Source organism: Colletes gigas, unplaced genomic scaffold (assembly GCF_013123115.1).
Source record: "Colletes gigas isolate AHSC1104 unplaced genomic scaffold, ASM1312311v1 Colletes_gigas_Sc00011, whole genome shotgun sequence".
In the NCBI taxonomy this organism is placed as follows: Eukaryota; Metazoa; Arthropoda; class Insecta; order Hymenoptera; family Colletidae; genus Colletes; species Colletes gigas.
This window is the reverse complement of record NW_025106640.1, coordinates 1602696-1627154: the sequence shown is the minus strand read 5'-3', so window position 1 is coordinate 1627154 and position 24459 is coordinate 1602696. Positions and strand designations below refer to the sequence as shown.

Sequence of the window (24459 nt, the reverse complement as noted above, 5' to 3'; positions counted from 1 at the left end):
ATGCCCTCTTCCTTTTTCTATCCTCGAACAACCCTGCCACGCGATTGGATCTCCCGGCAAAGGAGGAAACGGATTCTTGACAATGGTAATGAGCAGCGGATAAAATAATGCCGCCGCGCAGCTACCAGGAAACTTCTGGGCGTAATTTAAAGCCGCAAGATCGAGGACTACGTGTGAAAAGACGGTTGCCAGCGTCAAAATTACGCGCCAAGGGGAAAGCGAATTAACGGGGATTAATCTGCCGCGAGGTTTCGAATCGAAATCCTCGCCATTATAGTCCGCCATTTTCGGCCCACGGTCTCGAAAGAAAGTACCGTGGAAGCTTTACTCTCGATTAAATCTAGCTTGTCATTTGGTAATTAAACTCTCACGGTGTTTCTAGAAATATCAAAATTAAGTCAGCAACGAAGAAATTTCTTTTGGAGATTCTATGGCGGAAATAAGCAGACACGGAGCGTGATAGGTGAATTGAGTTAAACGAGATTCATTCTGGTTCTGTGCAAGAACGAGATGCAAGCGGAAGAAAGTAGTAGGATTATATGTGTCAAGTTGATCTTTCTAAGAAGCGTAGGAAGGCGCGAAAGTGTTGTTGTAATTTAGTTAGCGAAGAAATAATCTTGTTTCGTAATTGGTCCATGTTTCTACTCGTAATCGACAATTATGTGTATTTATTTGTATCAAAGAAATTGAAACGATAGCCTCTTATAGAAAATTACGGTAAATTTTCAAAAATCTAGTCGAGCATTAATTTGGAAATATTCATTTTCACCACTTTGGTAGTTCTAGTGTTAAGTTTGTTTTGGTAGAATTTTATTTTTAAAATATAGATGGGATCCAAGGAACTGTGAATTATTGGATAGTTTAATTCTTCGAGTGTAATATAAATCGGCTTATATTTTGAGGTTTCCGTGCGATAAATCGAGCGTTAGATACGCCCGTATCGGACGCGCGAAACGTCGGGTAAGCTTCGCACGCTTTATCTCGGCTGGTACCGTTATTTGAAAAAGCGACTTATCGCTTATCTGAACGAGTCTTCGCGGATGTGTGACGGTCCCGTTTCTCGCGTCTCCACCTTCGAATCGACTTATCAACGGAAGCGACGAATTACTCGCCCCGCGACAGAATACTAATTTAAGGGCAAATCGCTCGCCAACGACCGATGCATCCACGCGAGCCGTAGTTCGCCAAAATGGCAGCCAATCAACGATTAATTACATAAAACAAAATGTGTTTGCAAGGGACAGCTCGAGAAAGTAAAAATTTTCTATTTTAGTTTCACATTACTTTGAATTTTAAGGGACCAAAATTAAACCGTGTTTGTTCAGCCACAATTCGTTGGACTTTTTAATGTCTCTGCGTGACCTGGTTACGTTCGACTTGTGTATTTCGAGGTTTGCACGGCAAACAACCGCGGAACGGCGATATTCAGTTTGCTCTTGCACTTTGTGTTACATCTTATCGAAGATGTTAATACATCCGAACTTGTAAATAGTTTATGTAATATGTCGTGATTTGCCGCTGGCCTCGAGCGAGCATTTCCTCGCGATCTGCAGCTCGAATCTCTCAATGTCTTTGTCGCTGGCTTTTGCAATTTTTTTTTATGTTATAATCAACGTTCGAGGATTTTCCTATAACAAACTGTCTATGTTTGATCGTTCAGGTGACGAAGAGAGCTTTAATAAAGGTGACGAATGCCTTTGATACGGCCCTGGGGGTCCCCTGTCGTCGTCAGAATTTCTCGCGACGACTCGAGTTCGCGTTTCTTACTACGGTCGCAAAAACGAGGATTCTTAATCGCTGCGTTCACCGAACTTTCTTTTTCCGGGAGGGGCACGGAGAAAGACCGTAGCAGAGGAACATGAGAAACCTTCGCTTCCTCGAGCCGTATCGCGTTATCTCCACTAGCCTCGATCGCTGTACCGAGCACACGGGGACATTATCTGGCCAGGAAAGTTCTCTCCGCGAGCAACACTCATAGTTGACGATAGGTCGGTTAAAGACACCGACAAAATTTCGGTAATTATTCACGAAAGGAAAAGTCCCGTCCATTTCGATGACTTCCGCCTTCGGACAGTCAACAAATTACGTAACTGTGAAGGTCAGTCGACTATTAGTAGATCGATTCGCAGATTGAAGTCTACGAATTGTCCACGAAAACAGCAAAATTTGTTTTGGAACCCAGCATGCCCACAATTTGTCGTTGAACTCACTTTTACAATCTCGTTGAAATTCATGAGTACCATTTAGGTTTATTTTGTATGGGTCCACATTTAAAAGTGAGTAAACTAACTCAACCTGTCCATTTATTACCGAATTAGCGTGAAACTTGCACCAAAACATGCAAATTTCCTTGTCAGACATATTACACGTCCCAGTTCCAAGATGGCGTCGAGTCCCCCATCCTATAACCTCTTCGATTCTGATCGAACAAATATACTTGCAAAGAAAGTCAAAAATTCATCCAAAAGTCCTTTGCAACAATCATTTATCACCAAACGATGCAAATTTTCTTCTCACACCCCGAATACAAGATGGCGTCGCGTCCCTTGAGCCGTGTCGTCTTCGATTATTATCAAACGACGTGTTTGCAAGTTATTTGTCGTACCGTGAACGTGTCCGCAAAGAAGCTGTCAGCGGCGTGAAATTAGCGATCGAGATAGACATTTTGCTCCTCCGGTGAGCGATAACGCGCGCCATTAGCGTCGGTTACGAGGACGGAAGGAGCTGGTTTCCAGAGGGGTTGTCTTGACCGGCGCCGGGTACACGGGAAATTTCTCCAGCGTTCGAGCACGACAATGGGGCACAAAACCGTTATAAATATTCTCGGTTAATTCGTCTTACGTGTCGGCACGCGTCGACGGGAAGGAGGAAGAGAGAAGCGTCGCTGGAGACAGGAATCGTGTCTTTCGGATGCTCGGGTAGTCGGGCAAACCAGTGAGAACGGCCAGTGAGAGTCGTTTGTAGCCTGGGTACGTTGAACCTCCGCAGTGAAAGTTTCTATTATACCACTGGCCTTACCTTACTTTTCCTACGGCAAGCTCTGCCATGTTGTGTCATAAGCCACGACGAGCTGCCGTGGAAACATCGAAATCCGTCCCGTCTACGCGTCGCATTTATTTACTCTCATTTACTGCATCCAGAATTCAGTTTTCGATCATGCGTTCATTCTTTTTTTGAAGGAACTCAAAATGGTGGAAAGTTCACGGAATAATAATTATTCTTTGGTTTTAATGGGGAACATAATGAAACGTAAACCGTGACTATTGAACTGCAGAATGAGAGTCTCGTAGAAAGCGTGGAGAAAAAGACGGGTTACGATTTGGGAGGACACAGGAAGTAGTTCATGACCAATAGACCATTTACGAATCCCTGAAAGACCCGATTCGATTTCTAATTTTACAGAGCGCGATCGGTGTCTTCGATCCTGAACACTTTAGAAGCAAAAATGAAGCTGAAAAAGTCACGAAAAATTCCCAGCGCTCCTCCTAACCTTAATCCTTTGGAAAAATAAAAAAATATTGTTTTCCCCGCAAAACTAAATAATTTAAATTTTATCATAAATGAAGCTAGAGGTGCGTATTATGTTTGTCGCTATAGTGGCGCCAGTGGAATACAAGTTAACCTTAACCTCGTCAAATTTCATTTTATTTACTTTCTTACATCCTAAAGTTTCTCGTGAAAAGGGACACGAATTTGAATAAAATTGCGACTCATCGATCTAATTCGTCCGCCATTTTTCGCGCTTAGTACGAGTGCCGATTTCGTTGTATCAGCGAATAGCTGCTTCCCCGATCGTTGCGACACGTTCGTTAAACGCGTGACGAAATCGCTGGTAACCCGCGACAAAAATCCTCGTTCGCGTTTTACGAAAAATTCCCGGCGATTCGGATCGAGGAGTCGAAGTTCGTTGCGATACGCGGCGAGTCGAAGTTGCCGATCGAGGCTCGAACTGTTGCAATCTGGAGCAAAAGTCCACGTTGTTGCGAAGCAACGAAGAACCCCGCGGTTTCCAGGTTTCTATCGTTTACGCAATCGATCGTGCGCGGATTTTCACGATCGCTTATAAGCTGGCGAGAAGTATCGTTTACCTTGTTGAATGCAGTTAACGATCCTCGGAATCGCGGCGAGCACCGGTCTCACAACGAATAAGAAGTTTCGCGTTCGATCGAACTTCGCGCGCCGAAACGATCGAATTTAACGGGGGAACGCGTTTTCGCTTATGGCTTTTTTCATAGCGGGAGACGATATAAAATAAATGTTTTTTCTTGGGTATCGTTTTATTTACCTTTCTTCGTCGTACTTTATTATTGTTTGGTCTCTTCTTTATCTTCGATATTTGTATTCGTACTCGAACGAGTTATTTGACATAAGTAATTTTTTAATATTTAGATGTTCTAGTATATCATAATTATTTTCGCAATAATAGAATTTTTTAAATTTGTATTACTTAGGTAATGGAAGTTTTGCTTGAATTTATGAATTCATTGAAAATTGTATGGGCACTAAAGTGTTAAAGAAAATACACTGAGCCAACAAATTAAAATTCAATCTTAACATAATGTATACGCGCTAAGCTGACGAATTAAAACAGAATTTTAATAGAATAAAACAAATATTTTTATATCGAATTTGTGTAATATCGACACAAGTAATTTTCTAATATATTACAATTGCTTATGCAATAATTTTGAAAAATTTTATAATTCACGAAACAGAAGTTTTGCTCGAATTTATGAATTAATTGAAAATTGTTACAAAAATACACGTGTAGCCACGTAACGAACGAAAGTAGAATTTCATATTTTTTGGAAGCATTTCGCGTGCAGTTATTGTTTATAAATTTCGTCCGTTTTCCGTTTTCCGGGGAAACGGCGTCGCTTTGGTGGTTCTTGCGCCACGCGAAAAGGAGGAAAAGAACGACTCTAGGAATATTTCGCGTCACCGTCGCACGCGGTCGCTTTGCCGAGCAGCAATTGTGATTTGCAATTAGCGAAGCGTGCAATTGTGAAATCGCGTCGCGGTGTTATTGACCCGGGAGGACGCTGACAAACTGACACCCCGTTGCACCTCGGAAATTCCAATTTCACGAACTTCTACCGAGACCCAGCAGTATCAGACGCAGGGATTTCTGCTTAAACGGATCGCGAGAAAAAAAGAAAGAAAAACATGGGGGAAACTTCGTCGAGCAATAATTTAATCGTTGCGAATTTCTTTCGTCGATCGAGAGGGGAAAAACGCGATAACGAGAATCACATTCTTGATTGCATTATATAAATTCTATTTTTCTATTTTATAGAAGATAGATCTTCGAGAGAAGTGTTTATTGAATTGGCTATGAATTTTGCTCAATTGATTATCGAAATAAAAAAATAATGGAGTGTCTGAGAATTACTTTTAAAAATTGTTGTATTTCCCATCGTTTAACCAGCTAATTGTTCTATTAAAGCAACTCAGGTTATTATAAATCTTCTCTGTAGTGTAATCTATCTTTTCGGTTTCGCCACGTTCCTCGAATGTTTCAAGTATTCCATAATTTCGCATCTATCATTCTGAACCACTTCATTATTCTATCGTAATTACCTCCTTCTAAAATTTTCTCCGCGCCACAATTTATCTTTCTTGTTTCGTCATATTCTGAATGTTTCCAGTGTTCCACAATTTCTTCAATACCTATGTTTTCCATATTTCAACATCTCTGTCTGTTCTACGATCTTTGTTAGAGAAGGACAGCACGCGCCAGTGCACATTTATTAATTTTAGCCCCTTAGCTACGAAATGAATTTCACATTAGTCCGCATTAATCTTCAGTCGTCCTCCCTATAATTCGCGTCTCAATTTCTGACGATTCCCACAGCCCTCGTTGGATTTTAAATAATCGCGCTATAAATTTTCCTTTTGTTTTGCTCTTTTTTTCTATCACTCTTACCCAGTTTACTCCATCGTAATTACATATTTTAAAAATTTTCTCCGCACTTTCTGGTTCACGGCATTCCTCAGTCGAATGATTCAGTGTTCCATAATTTCCCTTTATTATACTCATCAATACCTACAATTTTCATCCATGCTCCTATACTTAGTATCCTCCATCCTTTCACTGTTAGGAAAGAGTATATGAGAGTATATGTTTATTAATTTTAGTCACGAAATGATTTCACGTTTTTCCCTCCTGAAGACTGCTAATTGTTTCATTCATCGAATAAACCACCATAAACACGTACTCTTTAATTACTTTCGATCCATCCTATCTGTATCAAATATATCAACGTTCCTAAAATTCCCTAGCATCGACTCTATCCTCATCAACAACTATCCCTCCACTATTGTAGCTCCCCAGAGTTCGCACTTCGTCGATCCACGACGTTGAACGTCTCACACGTTTATCACGTTGGTATCGATCACTTAGCATGCTCGTTAGAAAATCTCCTACCTATGTGACGACCTTGCAGGACGCTCATCTTCGCGCACATGGTATCTGTCACTGGTCCAGAACGAAACCTCCGTAATATCCAAAATCCTACACGTGCACTGATCTAGATCGGATCCACGAACAGATCGCCCATGGTCTACGATCGAAGTCACGTCACTCGCGACGATGCCCGAAGGATCATCGTATCGACGACCTGGACCCACGGTGGTAACCGCGAAAAATCACTAGTAATCAGGCCGAAGAGGTCGTCGCTAACGTCACTGAACGATCCATCGCGAGACGATTCGCACTTCCGCGATCCACGGGACCGTAGTCGCGTCGAAAGCTTCTGGAAAGCCCCGGAAGAAGTCGAGGAACACACGATCCGCGCGGAGGAGTCGAAGTGAACGCCACGCACAGCCCAAAGTTTTTGGGGGCAGCCGTGCGGGCCACGCGATCCACCGGAGTCCGTGGATCCACGGGCGTCGCGTGGTGGTGGTGGCACCAGTGACCTCGATACCAACCGAGGCCCTCCAATCCCAACGCCCAATGCCAAAAACTCCGGCACGCGTGTACGCGGGAACTTTCACTCTCTCGTTGGCGCTACGCGACAGCCCGAGGACCGGGGGGGAATCACGAGACACACGGGGATATTCCTTCGAATGCACCCGGACCGGGGGTACCCGCTCGATCGAACGTGTCTCTTTCGGCGGCGACCCGTTCTCCAAACTATGAAAAATTGCCTCTCCTCGGTGAGGAACTTTCACTCGAACTTCTCTCGAATCCCGACGATTAACGAGTTTTTGCTGGGGGGATTCTCGACCACCTGGTCGAAATTGGTGCCCGATTGCAGCATGCCGGGATCTTTGTTTTCCGTATTTACTCTGGAAAGATCCAGGGTGGAGATAGATCCTAGAATTTACCTATATTTTTTATATTTTTCATTGGAGAACAGTCTATCAAGCTAGCTTTGAACTAGTAAAAGTGTCTTTGATCAGTTTTTTAAACACTCAAATGATGGCTTAATTTTGATATAACCTCCATTTTCTATATTAATCTTAGACAGATATAGTTACTAGGTTGGAAACAGCTTGTTGCATTCATTCACATTTTCTATATTTTTCATTGGAAAACAATCTTCAACACTAGATCTACCAAGCTAGACTAGAACCAGTAAAAGTGTCCTTGATCACTTTTTTAAATACTCAAATGATGGCTTAATTTTGATATAACATCCATTTTCTATATTAATCTTAGAAAGATCTAGCTACTGGATTGCACTCATTCACATTTTCTATATTTTTTATTGGAAAACAATCTTCAACACTAGATCTACCAAGCTAGACTAGAACCAGTAAAAGTGTCTTTGATCACTTTTTTAAATACTCAAATGATGGCTTAATTTTGATATAACATCCATTTTCTATATTAATCTTAGAAAGATCTAGCTACTGGGTTGCACTCATTCACATTTTCTATATTTTTTATTGGAAAACAGTCTTCAACACTAGATCTACCAAGCTAGACTAGAACCAGTAAAAGAGTCTTTGATCACTTTTTTAAATACTCAAATGATGGCTTAATTTTGATATAACCTCCATTTTCTATATTACTCTTAGAAAGATCTAGCTACTAGGTTGGAAACAGCTTGTTGCACTCATTCACATTTTCTATATTTTTCATTGGAAAACTGTTTTCAACACTAAATCTGCCAAACTAGACTAGAACCAATAATAGTGTCTTTGATCACTTTTGTAAATACTCAAATGATGGCTTAATTTTGATATAACCTCCACTTTCTATACTAATCTTAGAAAGATCAAGCTACCAGACTGAAGACAGCTTGTCCAACCTACTCACATTTTCTATATTTTTTTTTTTGGAAAACTTCAATACTACATCTACCAAACTAGTCTAAAATAAGTAAACTTATGACCCTGCATTTTGTCCAATTTTTGGTAATATTTAATAGAATACATTTGAATGCTTGTATTTATTACTTTATGTATCTCTACAACATAACGAATTAATAATCTTTGTAAATCAATGCATTCTTTCACCCGTAAATAAATCAATAAAAATACGAACTATCATTAACACTAAAACTGCTAACAGTAATGATGTATCCAAAACGATAGATACTTGAAGAAATGTATAATGCAATGGAACTAAGTGTTTATTCATTCTTTATCGAGTAAATCTTCTATAATTTTTATTAGAAACTACGAATGGGTCATTTTGATCCACTACTAACCCGAAGATCAATGAACATCGAATTTACAAATTTAATATACGAGCCAACCGACGAAATAACGAGCTCTCAAATTATTTATCCGCGTCTGCCGGCGCACGCTTTCACGATGTATCGTTTCCTTTTCTGTCAAAACGAACCGTGTCCCGTTTTCCGAAATGTTTTATGTTACTTTCGATTTCTCACGAAGCTCGTCCCACGCAGCGAACCCCCGAAGCAGCTCGTGCTCGGTCAAAACTTCTCTATCCATTAATACCCCCCCTCTTATCGTCCAAAAAATCTGTATTTCTTCCAGGTTGTACTTTCTCCGTTCCCGTCTCGATCCAGTCTCGCGTGCAACGTATTCGGAGTTCTCGTCCTCGCCTTTCCTTCTCCACCCTGGTTCTCAATGAATCTACCACCTCTCTGTTTACCGTACAAAGTTCTACAGAGTCCTCACTGTGTCGAACAAAACTTTTTGACGCGAAGGGAAATTTTTTCTCGATAATACTTTTCCTCTGGAAAAATAGAAACGAATCGAGGGGTTCAATTTTGGAGGTTTGTCTTATTATTAATCATTTTCGTTCGAGGGGAAAATTCCGTCAATTAGGTTTTAGGGAATCTGAATTTTCAGGGATCACAATGATTGTGAAATGTACGGTCGATACCGACGCGGAAGAGGTTGTATAAATCGTCGATTAACCCCGGCCGCGTTGCATAAGCGCGTGCACGTTCGTATGCATAAAATGATGAAAAAAATCCGACGCCAAATAAGGAACGGGAGAAGGCGACGCGTCACCTTTCTTTCTCGTCGCGATTTCACTTTCGACGGTCGAATTATGCACGATTTCCACCGGGAGCTACTCGCGGCAAATTCAAAGTGCAACCAACCGACGATCGCACCTAAAGCTCGTCCACTTTCCTCCATCGAAAAAGAATTTGACATCGTATAATAAAAAATTTCTATTATTTTTATTTGGAATCTCAAAAATATCTCTTCTTTCCCGAGTTTCAACCCAGAACAAACATTCGACTCTTCATAACAAGTGATTTTCCCTACCAAGAAATATACAGGGTACGAAAATGATAGATAATGGGTTTCTCATGTACGAAAAACATTTGAGACGAGATACAGTGTATCCACGAGAAGTTGGTTAGTGAAAGGAATGTGGGTGTGATTGGTTCCCCACTCTAGCCTAGAGGGATGGGCGGAGCAAGCGAGACACTCCCTCTAGCCAATTTCTCGTGAACAAACAGTAGTCAAACGCGTCCAGACTTGTGTTTAGACGCAACTAGGTTATTTTGTACACCTTTAAGCTTCGAATCCACCACGATGATGCCCAATCCTCGAACTGGAGTGAAAGAGCCCGGTGGCCCGGGTCGCTGAGTCCCGAATCCGATAAGAAAGCGAGGAAAGTCGTGTCGGATGAAAGTTTCGTTTCGGCGATGGTCACTCGCGAACACATATGCTGCAACCGGTCGATTTCGATCGAAGGGGGGGGGGGGAGAGGGGGGGCTTCTTCTTTACGCGCCTATTTATTTAACGAAAGTAAAAGTACCCGAAGAGGACCTTGCACGACGTCGAATCCTCCTTTTGCGTCTTCTTCTTTAACCCCCTCCGTTACACGTTTCGCGTCTCCGTCGCGCGAGGATACCGGTTTTTTCGAACGAAACGATACCATCTTTACAGGAAGATCGAACCTGGTGAAAACCGCGTCCTTCGTGGAACAGGGTTAAGTTACGTCACGCGTGTCACGATATCGCCGATCCAGCCGAGCTGACATTTCGGCCCTCGGGGCTACTCTCGTTTTCAACCGACGATTTTTACACCTATCCGAGCGGTCTTGGCTCCCGACCGGTTCGTGATTAGTGCTCGCTGGATTTCAACTTGCATTTAACGCGTTCACTGTCAGATCAACAACCGTGTAACATTCTGCAAGACTAAAATTTCGATTTCAAACCATCGAAAACCTAAAATTTATTTCAATACTTATTTTTGTAACTTTGCTAAAATTAAAAATTTTAAAATCTAGATAGGACTCTTGAATTTTAAGAAACACACAAAAATAAGTTTTATGACAAATTGTGGCTAGTTACCAATTATCTGAAAACAAAGTTTCAGGGATTTAGTATCTCGATCAACTACGAGTCAGCTTTGTTTTACTTTCAAATATAACCATGTTTGAATAAGAATGCAGTTACAATTGCAATTGACTATTAATAATATTTGGAGAAAAATACACCGAAGAGTATAAAAACTGTTCTGTCGGTAGTGACACATCGATGCACGGTTATTGAGCTCATGTAACGCGAGACTCGTGCGTAGTTGACTCTCAGTACCGAGATAAAAATCGCTATCTGGCTGGTGTCGAAGCGAACTAGTTGTCTCAATTTTTTCACCCGATGGGAAACAATTATTGGAAGAGAAACGTTAATCGATCGGAACGATCTACTCTCGAAATCTCGATTCAGAACTCGGGACGAAAAGAGAGTGCTAGATCGGCGTGAAAAATATTATTCGATCGGGTGTAAAGTGCAAGTGCAACTGGTTTTTTTTTTCGTTTCGTATAATGCGACTGGCTCTATTAAACGTAACATTGTAGACATTGACCAATTTAATAGTAGGTAGGTAACTAATCGATTCGAAAGTAGCGTTGCTACTGGTTCTAAAATATGTGAAAAATGAGCGGACTGTTAGCACGGAACATACAAATTGGTTAATTAGAAAACGTTTTCGCGCTGCGTTCCCTGTAACAGGTGGTCTTGTAAGTTGTAAACTCGCGAAACGCATATAATAGGTTCTACAAACGGGCGTATAAAGTCAGAAAATTGCTGTCTAATTGGACGCTTCCAATCACATTGGGCCGTAAACGTAAATTTGTAGACTCGTAAAACTACTGTTAGGCTACTACAATTTCGTCGTTAGTTTGAAACTTGTTCTGTCGCCTTAATCTTCAAACTCGACGGATCCACGATAAAGTTCGATTTTGCGAATAGAAAATTATTTATTCAAATTCACGAAGTTGGTATAATGAATTTTATTCGAACAATAGATAAACAAGAATAGCAATTTATCCCTGATATTTCTCGGTTAAATTTCTATTCGTCCATGCGCGGAGAGAAAATAAAAGAATTAGAAACGCAAGTGGTACATTTCGATTCCCCCGTTTCAAGTAAGCAGAACAGTCGCTTTGAAGTGACCCATCCGGAACAGCCCCATACATATCATTATATAACTCCTCCATCTTTAAATATTTTCCATCAAAAAAATTTGAGCGTACCCTCAAAGGATGAACAAAAAAGCTAGTGAAACTCTGGTATCGAAAAGTCTCGTGGTTTTCTCGTAAAAAATTCACAAAAAATGCCTATTTTTCCGTCTATTTTATTAGGAGAGCTCCTCAACGAGTGAACGAGTGTGTGTTTGAAATTTGAATTTGGGCGAGAATGTTGGCCCCGACGATCAGTTTGGGGTACGAAGTTTTCGGATGGAAATCGAGAGGCTCGCGGTGAAAAATCGCGACGATCGTCGTACGGACGGAAACGCGTTGGCAGCAGGATTTTCTCAGCTGGTTTTTCTAGGCAGCCAAGACGGCGTTCTTACGGCCGATGTGTTCGTACGCGATAGTGTGGGCAGTGCTGCAGTCGTTCGTACCAGCACGTTGTGAGCGGTCGGCCATGGCATACTTACTGATGTCAATCACACCGGCAGGCATGCACCGTACGCCTGTGTGTGTGCACACGTACACCCCGGCTGCGAACGTGCCGCGGCACACACAAACGCCGAAGACGCATCGCTTCGCCATCGAATCTCGCGTAGCCTTTTGCCCTTTAACCCGCGCAATTTCCTCGACCATTGATATCGGGTCACAGCTGCGCCGATCTAGATCCGAACTCGATGATCCTCGCGAGCTGGCCTGGGAATGCTGCCACTTTTTCTCCAATTTTTCTCTGCCAGAACCATCCCGATACTCCGTAAACAGTAGTCGATTTATATTCGCGTAATGTTTGAATAACCTGGGGAAGGGTTATGGAGAATTATTCTGGTTGAATAATTCAATGGTACTCGAATGGTATTCGAATTATATTCAGGGAGTATTTACTTCTTTCGAATACTACGTAAACAGTAGTCGATTTGTATTCGTGGAATGCTTGAAACACTTGGAATAATATTGTAGAATTTTTTTTTTGGTCGAATAATTCGATGATACTCGAATGGTATTCGAATTATATTCGGGGAGCATTTATTTCGTTCGAATACTACGTAAAAAGTAGTCGATTTGTACTCATGAAACGTAAAAATATTGTAGAATTCTTTTTCTGGTCGAATAATTCAATGGTACTCGAATGGTATTCGAATTATATTCGGGGAGTATTAATTTCGTTCGAATACTACGTAAAAAGTAGTCGATTTGTACTCATGAAATGGGGAAATATTGTAGAATTCTTTGTCTGGTTGAATAATTCGATGGTACTCGAATGGTATTCGAATTATATTCGGGGAGCATTTATTTCGTTCGAATACTTCGTACACAGTAGTCGATTTATATTCGTGGAATGCTTTAAACACTTGAAAAAGTATTGTAGAATTTTTTTCTGGTCGAATAATACGATGGTACTCGAATGATATTCGAATTATATTCGAGGAGTATTTATTTCGTTCGAATACTCCATACACAGTAGTCGATTTATATTTGTGGAATATTTGAGAGGCTTGGAAATGCTGGGACTTTTTATTGAATTGTTTTCTATTCGAATTATTCGAGTACTTTGGCACTTTGAATATCCTTCATCATACAATTTGAATACTACTTGAACACTCGAGTATTTGAACAATATATTCGAATACCATTTGAATACTCAATTCGAATAGTTCGAATACCGTTTGGATACTCAATTCGAATAGTTCGAACAATTTTCGAATGGCCAAGGACGTACGACCGTTCGAGTGCAGAAAAATTGGTGAAACGTCCCCGCAGCCCTAGTTTCGCGTCCCGCGGTGCAAAAAAATCGCGATGAACGGAGGCTTTAAGTGTCACGATCGATCGATACGGCATCGTCGCGGGTGTTGCTGGCATCAATCGGCGCTTTTTTTCTTATCTGGCAGACTGAAAAGTGCAACCGCTGCCTGATACGATATCGTGGCGCATACGTTCGCAACGTATTTGTTTAGCTCGTATTGTTTATAATTGAACGCGCTTGCTCGTATCAGTTTTCTGGTTTACTGATACGACCTAGCAGATGGTATCGACGACGAGCTGCCAATCAGCAAAATTTCTAATTTCCAAACGCCAGTTTGTAAACTTTCGATCGAACCGTATCGGGGAATTTTATTATATTTTGCAAATAGCATTTCGGAGTGCTTTTCTCGATGGCTTTGTTTCCAGTTTGAATGTTCGCTGCGCAGTCACGTTTTCCACTGACACTTATTGTTGGCGCTATGATCGACGCTGATTGGTAGACCTGTATGTAAACAAGGCGGTGGATTTCGGTAAATAATTATTGGTAGTGCGTGGCATTTTCGCTGTTAGGTTTCTCAGACGAAGGCTGTGCCAAATAAAGTTTGCCACGTTGCGTCCATTAGCATGGCGGATGAATTATTTCGCGCCAACATTAGATCGAACTTGCAACAGTTTCGCGCCATCATTCAAAAACTATAAAGTCTTATTCTCGTAGTGATCAACAAACAAAATTCATTTTACGTTCAACCTTAATATCGAATTTTATATATCCCTCGATAATAAATAATTTTTGATTGATCTCATTCGCCATAACAAAAATACAGTAATTGTGACCAGAAAAATTGCAATATTTTTTATATTATTACCAATACTAATTAAGCTACTATAACGACTAACTTACACGACGTATGTATATATTTTAATCATTTTTAGCATATTTGGAGCAACAGTTGGATCAAGAATTTCTATGTAAGCTTCGATTACCGCTATCGACGAAGTTGCATTCGTTTGCATGGCAAAAATTCGTTATCTATCGAAGAATAATGTTTCTTCGCGGACCGGTCGGGTTCACAGAAATCTCGCTCGACGCTTCTTTATCCGGCCACTCTCGTCGTTCTCATTCAGAAGCATCAAACAAGCCTCATTAATGTCTCTCGTTAATCGACGATCCGGAGTCCGTGATCTTGATGGAACTCTCTTTGATCGAAGACGATCCGTCCCTCTCGATCCGTGGCCTGTATCACGAGATGTTGGAACGACCGCTCCTAGCGAGCTATAACAAGTTTGAAGCTATAAGGCCAGCCAACGTCCATGAGACTCGACCTCAGAGTAGTCGCGACGTCGCGTATCATCGCGATCGTTTTGCGTACACTATTTCTGACGCTCGATTCAGCTACCAGCGAGCCTCCATGTTTCTTTAATCGAACCACAAGACCAAAATTTCCACTCGTTAAATTCTATCTCGCTTCTTCAGTTTCAAAAAAATAGAACACGGGTAGAAGAAACGTTTTATGGAAGATGAAAGGGTCAAGTAGGGTCAAATAATCTTCTATAAGTAGAGGATGAATTTGTGTATAAAAAGAATACGAGTTTTTGTTAGTTTTCATTAGATCTTTGAGAATGTATACCATGTTCGTTTACAAGCAACTAGTGATCTTCTGGACGCTGTATTCGCTGTTTCAGTGAATCTCTCACGTGATTTTGGACGAATTTCAAGTATCAAAGGATGTACCACTTATCTGGGAATTTGGGAATTGAAACACTCAAAACTTTCCATTAAGTCTTTAAGAATGTATACCATGTTCGTTTACAAGCAACTAGTGATCTTCTGGACGCTATATTTGCTATTTCAGTGAATCTCTCACGTGATTTTGGACGAATTTCAAGTATTAAAGGATGAATTAAAACACTCAAAACTTTCCATTAAGTCAGTCTTTTTAAGAATGTATACCATGTTCGTTTACAAGCAACTAGTGATCTTCTGGACGCTGTATTCGCTGTTTCAACAAATATCTTACGTGCCTTTAGACGAATTTCAAGTACCAAACACTGGTTTGAAAAGTTGGTGACCCAAATACTCAAAAATTTACATTCGACGACCGATGCTTCGCGATCAAGAATACCGAGCGCGCAGTTGTGTTTCAGAGACGCGATTAAATCGTTTTAGAGTTTCCAAGGGCGAAGGGAGGGAAGTCTATGGAATCGTTTGCGGACGAGCTGATTGGTTTAAAGAGATTTCGCGGTTGCGGTGACGTCTTCCCCGACGTTACCAGAAGCACGATTGACGGGAGGAATTACGACGACACAAACATCGCCCCACCGTCGCGAATATCCTTGCGTCGGAATGATGTCATTTGACCCTGACACGTGCAGTCAGCGAGTACCGGTATTCGAATGCGAATACACCATTCGTCGAGGAGAGAAACGCTCTCGAAAGGTGTATGACACTGCTCTATCGCAACTAGCCGCGGTTCAATCGAAAAGACCTCGAACGAAACGCGCGAACGCCAACGGGAAACGAAGACAGCATACTTATTCCGTTTGCTCTTAACTTCCATCGATATTTCTCAACCTTCTTTGGACCTCAAAAACTTCCAAGACAAACTATAATATAAATAAATAGAGGGAAAGGACCCCTGTAACTTTCTTAATAATAATATTGAAATTAATTTATCGACGCCAAATTATTCTGTCGTGCCTCGAATTCATATAAAAAAATTATGGAATTTTTAAATTTACTGGGAAGAAAAGAAAATTTTGAGAATGCAAGGTGAAAGGGTTTGTAAATATAACGAGGGAACGAAATAGAGGCTTCGACAGATTTTAATGGTTCTCGAGATTTTTTCAAACGACTGTAACACCGCGATGCAAGCGTATAGATCGTTTGACGCAAATTAAGTCAATGACGACTTATTATCAGTTCATTAGCATCTTTTTAATACCCGTTTAACTAGAATTGCCAGCAAGTAGTTCATTACCATATAAATACACCGTGCCTTTCTCTTCGATTCAACGAAACACAATTACTTTAGAAATATATTTTTTTTAAAATTAGCTATAACTCAATTTTTATTTTTAAATAAATTCGGTTCAACGTTCCCGCTTATCTACTAATTTTAAACTGCAAAACTACTTATCTTTGACAAATATGATACAAAATAAAATTTGCCTTGCAATTACTACAATATTTATCATTTTTTACTTTCAACCTTACAAATCTTTTATCGAATGAACTTTGAATCAAAAAATTTCTATTATCGAAACTCTCGAAGCAGATAACATCGGATCGATTTATTTCGTATTCCGTAAACATTTCAGCCTCGATTTTTCTTGCGAAAGACGTTCCGACCGGATCCGTCTCCGACCTATGGTTTCGTTCCCCGGATTATATTATGAAGTCTTTCGCTTCTAATCCGCCGCGACTGTAACACAGCGAAGCTCGCACTCCTGTTGCATTCGTTAATGAGTCACAATAAGGTCGACCACTCGTTCAGTAATTTTTCTTCGACGCGCCAAAGCGACGTTGCCCCGCTGGCATCGTAGTACAAATACATTATTCACATTACGTTCTTTCATGGTTTATCAATTACGAGCGCCTGTCGCCTGTCGCGAAATTTATTTTGCAGAAACACGAGCCGCGAAAGTCGCGATAGAGCCACTCGTCGTCCGAGCATTGTTTCTTGCGAGCGAATCGCAGGCATGCTTCTTCGTAAGCTCATTTTTCACGTCGTTCAAGACACCATAAATATTCCAACGTTATCAGTAACTTAAAAAAAAGGGGGTTGCAAGCGTCATGATTCCGGATAGAAATTTTTCTACGATCGGCCATAACAGGACGATTCTTCCGTCATAATTCAGAGGGTGATCGTAAACACGGTGAAAATTAATTATTAGGTGAAAGGTACTTCGCGGGTTAGGCTTGAAAGTAGCCTTCGACTCTGTTTACTTCGTCCTTACGCAACAGGACAATCACTCTGAACATGATGTACAGGTCTATTATAGTTACAAGTTAGCAAGATTCTAAAAAATAATTATAGAGTAAAGGTTAGTTTTAACGAGAACAATTCACCAACGACTCTAAGATCTTGGACTCCCCTTTTGCTTCATTCTCGTCGAAGGTCTACTTCGTCCATTTTTCATTCGGTGAAATAAATTCATTAAGGACGTCCACTCACTATCGACTTCCGTGTGCGATCGTTCGACACGCTCGTTTTTTCCCCCAGCAGTGAAAACGTTCACGAATACGTGGACGATGTATTCTGTCCGCCATTCTGCTCGAGCGTTATTCGCGCGACTGTTCGACGACGTTTGATCGCGTCAGATCGCGTTGGGAATCATCGTAGATACGAGAGGCATGGCCAGAGCTCGTGTACGTAATGCCGCGATTACTGGCGGGTATATTTAGTTCGAGATTGGCATAGGTCGCGAGGAGTCTGGTAGCTGTTATCTGTTTTCTACTTGCGTGGCCTCCATAGGCCGAAGATCTAGTCTGCTATAACGACACGCGACTGCACGAGCACCTTGGGTGACGTTTTCGGGATAAGGTTTCTCTCTCGCCCACCCTGAGACCACGGTCTTCGAGATCGGGCAAGGTCGACTATCGATAGCACTGCCAACCATACTCTTTCAAGGGGGAAATTTCGTTCAAAACAACGTTTCACAACGTGGGAACAATTTTGATATTCTTCATAGCAAAATATTAATATCGATGCAATAATTAAATACTCCAATTCAGAAAATTATAGTCATAATGTCTTTTTCATAGTGTCTTTTCATCGAAATCCTTGGATCAGGGGGCACGATAAATTTTTGAGACGTGAATTTATTTAAATTATCAAGTCACCCTGATCGTCGATATAAAAAATTATTTTTTATCCTAGCAGGCGTCTTTTCATCGAAATCTTTGATTAAGGTGCACGATAAATTTTTGAGACGTGAATTTATTTAAATTATCAAGTCATCCTGATCGTCGATCTAAAAAATTATTTTTTAACCTAGCAGGCGTCTTTTCAACGAAATTTTTTATTAAGGTGCACGATACATTTTTGAGACATGAATTTATTTGAATTATTAAATCACCCTGATCATCGATATAAAAAATTATTTTTTATCCTAGCAAGCGTCTTTTCATCGAAATCTTTGATTAAGGTGCACGATGAATGTTTGAGACACGAATTTATTTGAATTATTAATATTGTGTTTTATTGTAATTTTGTACGGACGTGAAATGATTATAGAACATCGCGGTTAGATTTTCAGTTCGAGTACGCGGAACGCCCGACTCGCGTGTAAAGCATAGTTCAGACACGTGCAATAAGCTAGCGCGACATGCCCGGAGCTTTTATGTAAAATATATTGCTTTTTATGAGGCGACGAGCATCGAGAAGGCTGACGAACCGTCGAGCCGCGCACGTGAATGCTCGCACGCAATGTTGAAACCATCGCAAAGTGTTTGTTATCACATGTGTCGAGCACAGTAACGTAACCGTGCTGCGAACACATCGAGACGTGTATCTATGTCAGTCGCGTAGAGCACATTTTCAAATCAAGCCCGCTTTGCGTTTAAACTATTCGCTCTATATTAAAAAAACCCGTCGTTATAAATTTACAAAAATTAATTTCACTCGTACGTAACAGTTCATCGAATTAGAATAAAATTTCTATAATGCAAATTTTAGGTTTACCATTAGTTTTCCCTGAGACACCAACTTGGTCAAAAAGGGGCTCCTAAAGAGTTAATTATTCAAGTTATTTTTTATTTTATACACAATAGTGTAAAGGGAACAAGTTCAGGAGATTAGAAATGAAGCTAAGAAAATTTCAGGATGTAAAAATCGGCAAAGAAATGTCTAAAGTTGGCGTAAAAAATGCGCGTCGCTCATGTCTGACCATACTCGGGCTAATCTCCTTGGTCCTGAATTTCTCTGCGCGCTCAGAAGTTACTCAGAGTTCAATAAATGTAATTTTATTAATCTCTATGCACACGTCTTTGTTCACTTCTTGTTAGTTTTTATTTAGTTTGTTTTTGTTTATTTTTTATTAATGACGATACTGTGTCATGGTGGTCTACGTTTCTTTTAAGCAGAATCTGTTTCCACAACTGGGGTTATATCAATATTTTATTTTCAACATTTCTAGCTTTCATCGACAATAAATTTATTGATATTTAGTGTAGAAAGTTTATATAAGTATGGATATACTAACACACCTCGAATTATGAATGAGTTCTTTGTGCAACGAATAATTAGAATCTTTTATATAAGTTCTGACACGTTTCATTAAGAAAACATTAAATAATTTTTATTGGCCATTCAATTTAGTAACAATTCTTGAATTATTAACCCAAACAAACTCAAGCAACAAATTTCTTCAACGAGTAACCATGAAAACTCTAGTAAAGTGAACGCATATGATAACAGTACATTTTCTTACTAAAGATAATAATGAATAAACAATCTATAAATAGTCGGGAATTGTACAATATATAACAAGAAAACTGCTAAATAAAAGTTAGGTCCAATTTGGTCCCTGTAAAGTGTTTTTCTTAATTGTTATTTTTATATTTTATATATGCACTTGTCCGCCGCGCATGCAGTTCGCGCATCTCGAAAAGAGCCTCGAACTCGAACTCGAACTCCAATATAAGAATTTTCCAATAAACAGAAAAATCGTTATTTTATAGATAATTATTCGTTTGATCGATCATGTATATTTTAAGAAGAAACGTTCGCGCGAACGCGATGCAGTAATTTCGAGTTCGTGGCCCTTTTCGAGCTGCGCGAGCTGCATGCGCGCCGTGCGAGTTCTCGTTCCGCGCGCGCGTTCGTCGCGAACGGTTGCACACGTCTGGACATAGCCTAACGTGCATTCGTACGCTCGTTTGTGCCCGACCTATCTCAAGCTCCGTCATCGGGAGAGGGCGCGCGTCGAGTATCGAGGTTAGGCTAGGTTAGGGACGTCACCGACTACTGCGCTCATCCGCCAGAATAACTTTAAGCGGGGTTGCACAACTCTAGTTCCCGTGATGTGGCGCGTGCTCCTTACTTAGCGTGCCTTTAACGTGGCTAACGACGCTTTGCATAAATACACCGGCACACGAAAGTATTCCGACCCCATCGAAACTGCGAAACAATTAAAATATGCTCGTTACGCTTCACTCCCGAAAATAATAACCATCACAAAATATCCAAAAATGTCTTCGACGAAAATTACACCTTTTCTTAGCAAAAAAGAAGAGGAAGATAAATTTTTTAATTTTAATAAAGGAATTCTGACGATCTTAATATATAAGTTTCCATTCCACGATCTTTTCCAGTTAATTCGTTAGAAAACGTTCGTTTTCTCGGAATGTCGCTTTGATCGTAATTTATTATCTGGATTGCATAGTACTTTGCAGGGACGCGCGATACGTGGAAGTTCGTTTAATATTGGCATCAAAGGCGACATTTACGTAAACGAAGAGTCTGGCGCTACCAGCGGCGAGCGTCGTCATCGGGCAAAGCTAATCCAAGATGGAAACGTCATCAGCCGCTGTCTTCATCCGACAGGCCGACTTCTGATGCGTTTAAACGCAGCCAGGCTTTGTTAACTTCGGTACGCTATCGCGCAGATTATCAAGACAACCGAGCTCGGAAGTGGGGCAATTGGATTTCACGCAAACTGCTGAAGACACGAATGTCGATGTAGTTTCATTCTCAAGAACCGCGAGTAAATACTTGCGATACGGACGAATAAAATACTTGAACGTTCCAACTCTGGTCTTCGATCTCTTCTTAAAACAAATTCTTCCGCTATTTGAAATGGAATTAATTTTTAAAGGGACCATTTAGAAACGAACAAAAATTCTTTTTAAATGTCATTGTAAATTCTTAAACGATTGTTTCCTTTCCATTCGAAATGTCTAAATTTTCTAACAAACAACAACGTATATTATTGGCTGTGTCGAGTATATCGCTAACTCCGTTATCAGTTTCGTTTTCACGCGAGAGGTTCTTTCATATCGGCCACTCGATATTCTAGAAACAATTTCTACGCTCCCGATGGGCGCACAGAGAGCACAAAACGCGCAACGCCCGTAATTCCAATGCCAGCGTCATAAACGCTCTTGTTTACGCAACGCCATCGCAGTCGGTCTTTGAAAAGTAATTTATCGAAGGGCATAGCGTTTCGCACTTGTATCCGTGACGCAATTCGCGCCATTGGATCTTTACGTAATTATAGGAAAAGGTCTGAATTCGATTTTCCACGATCGTCTTAAAGGGGTCTTTCTCATCATTATATGAATCACTATTACACTGTATTTGTTCCAACATTCGCTCTATTAAGTGCATAATAAAAGTGTCTTTCCAAACTTTCTAAAAATTTGTTCAAAATTGTGTCCACTATTTTGACTAGCAATTAAAAATATGATATTATATTGTAGTTGTTCCAACATTCACTCTATTAAGTGCATAATAAAAGTGTCTTTCCAAACTTTCTAATAATTTTTTTAAACTAAAGAGGATTAAAATACTTTAACATTTGTTCAAAATTGTGTCCACTATTTTGACTAGCAATTAAAGATATGATATTATATTGTATTTATTCCAACATTCACTCTATTAAGTGCATAATAAAAGTGTCTCTCCAAACTTTCTAATAATTTTTTTAAATTAAAGAGGATTAAAATACTATAACATTTGTTCAAAATTGTGTTCACTATATTGACTAGCAATTAAAAATATGATATTATATTGTAGTTGTTCCAACATTCACTCTATTAAGTGCATAATAAAAGTGTCTTTCCAAACTTTCTAATAATTTTTTTAATCTGAAGAGGATTAAAATACTGTAACATTTGTTCAAAATTGTGTCCACTATTTTGAATAGCAATTAAACATATGATATTCAACAAGTTAAGGTTTTTATTCTAAAATATGGTTTACCTCAGAGATAGAAACATATAAAAATAGCAAATATCTATTGGAAGTGATCTATATTTAAAAAAAAAATACCCAGTCCAGATATTTAAAAATAAAGCTATTAAAAAGTATTTTAAATGTCTCTACATTTAAAATGCACTTTGTTGACTCCGAATTGCTTCAAACAGCAATGGCCTCCCCCCCTTCCAAGACTGATATTAGCCTTCGAACGAAAGTACGACATATTCGGAGTATCGGATGAAATCGATCGTTTCAATTTCGTCCACGTTTAGGGGAATCTCGTCCCCAGCATCCGTACTATACGTTCAACTATTTCACCAACGCCTAACTATCGCACAATGCAGCCGACGTATCGCCACGTCTCGCGTATTTATAGATTGCTAGAGAAACCGTTCCGGCCCTATCGCGAACGAGCGATCGTGCAAATTGATCTATGATGATCCTGAGAATAGATAGCGGACGATTAAACAGAAACAATAGCCTCGCGGAACGTAAACGCTGAGGCTGGCGAATTAAGAAAGTCTGACGGAACGGATTCGATTCTCTTTTAATTACGTATGCGATCGTCCAATGTTCGCCACTTTTGTATCCTCCTTGACTCAAGACATCAGCGTGGCCCAGAAATGATCACTCTTCTTCCTGTTATTTTTAAATTTCCAATCGATCCCGTATATCATCTCAGAATGAACAAATAAATTCTAGAGTCTCGTTATTAAAATTTCTTCACAATTGCGACATACTCATTTTTAACGTTTCAGCTTTGGAAACCCTCCTCAAAATATATAGAGAAAATACAATTATTCTATCCCACAGCAGGAAATTTAAAAAAATTTTTTACTAAATTCTCTCTACACTTGCAATAATTCTGTTTTCTTTTTTCGTTGAAAATAAATATGTCTCTCGAGGCTAGCAACTATTATTTTTTAACAGACGATGGGATTATCGAACGAATCGTTTGTCGGCGTAATTCAGTCGAAGATCGCCGACGCGGATGAACGCCAATGACTTTTCGATTACAAGATACGCGCGGATCTTCGTTAGCGTTTCGGCCTTCGTTTCGAATTAATTGATTCATGTAAATACGCTCGTGATTCAACGAGACGGGCACGAAAACATTCCGCCGAGCATTATTTTGCAACGCGTCGACGATCATTATAAATTTTTACTTTTAACGAGGACGGCGGGATCATTTGAAAAATTATTTTCGTATCTTTCGCGCTCGCATCAGCGTTCGCTGCTCCGCGGAAGGTGCCATTTCCTGATCCATTGAGAATGATCGGGGAGGGGGCTGTCCTTCACCGAGGTTTGTACAACAAATTCTCACGAAATTTCGACGAGGCGGAAGACAGGTATCTGTTGCCCGTCGAATGGCCTAGACCTTTCGACTTATTCGAAAACGTGTACGACAGATTTGCATCCATCATCGATTATCGTCCCTTTCTTTCCGGCTTTTTTTTTGTTTTCGTCGACTTTGCTTTCGTGATGGACGAGCAAACGTGTCGGGCTTGGGCGTAATTTAAAAAATTATCGTCAGAATATCATTTCATTTGGCTGGAGGTTGTTTGGAAATAATTAAAATTTTATTCCAATCGCCCCGGAATCTTTACAAAATGGTGGTTAATTCGTTCGATATATATGAACGAGTTAACTCGAATAAAAAATAATTCTAAATTTTTTCATTCTTTTAATTTTAATATCGATGGTAGCCATGTTTATACGATTAACAGCAGCCATCCATCTTTTTTTTTGGAGGACTCTGCTTGACATTCTCTATAGTATTATGTTTATTTGATTGTAATTATACATGTTCACAGTTTAGATATTAATAAATCATGATGTCAAATTTGAATTTTGCAACACGTGTTCCTGAAAGAGATTCATTTTATCGCTTAACTATAAGTTCGAGAAATACAAAGTGGGAAATTCATTTACGAAATATTTTGG

At 40.0% G+C, this 24459-nt stretch overlaps 1 protein-coding gene across 1 annotated transcript in view; it reads right to left on the bottom strand.

Moving 5' to 3' along the window:
* Positions 1-6467, bottom strand: part of LOC122398515 (hormone receptor 4-like) — a 35549-nt gene extending 29082 nt beyond the window's left edge. The window contains exon 1 of the mRNA XM_043398450.1: positions 6428-6467. Coding sequence (XP_043254385.1) covers positions 6428-6467 — 40 coding nt within the window. The remainder of the gene's footprint in view (positions 1-6427) is intronic.
* Between the last annotated feature and the right edge of the window lie 17992 nt (positions 6468-24459).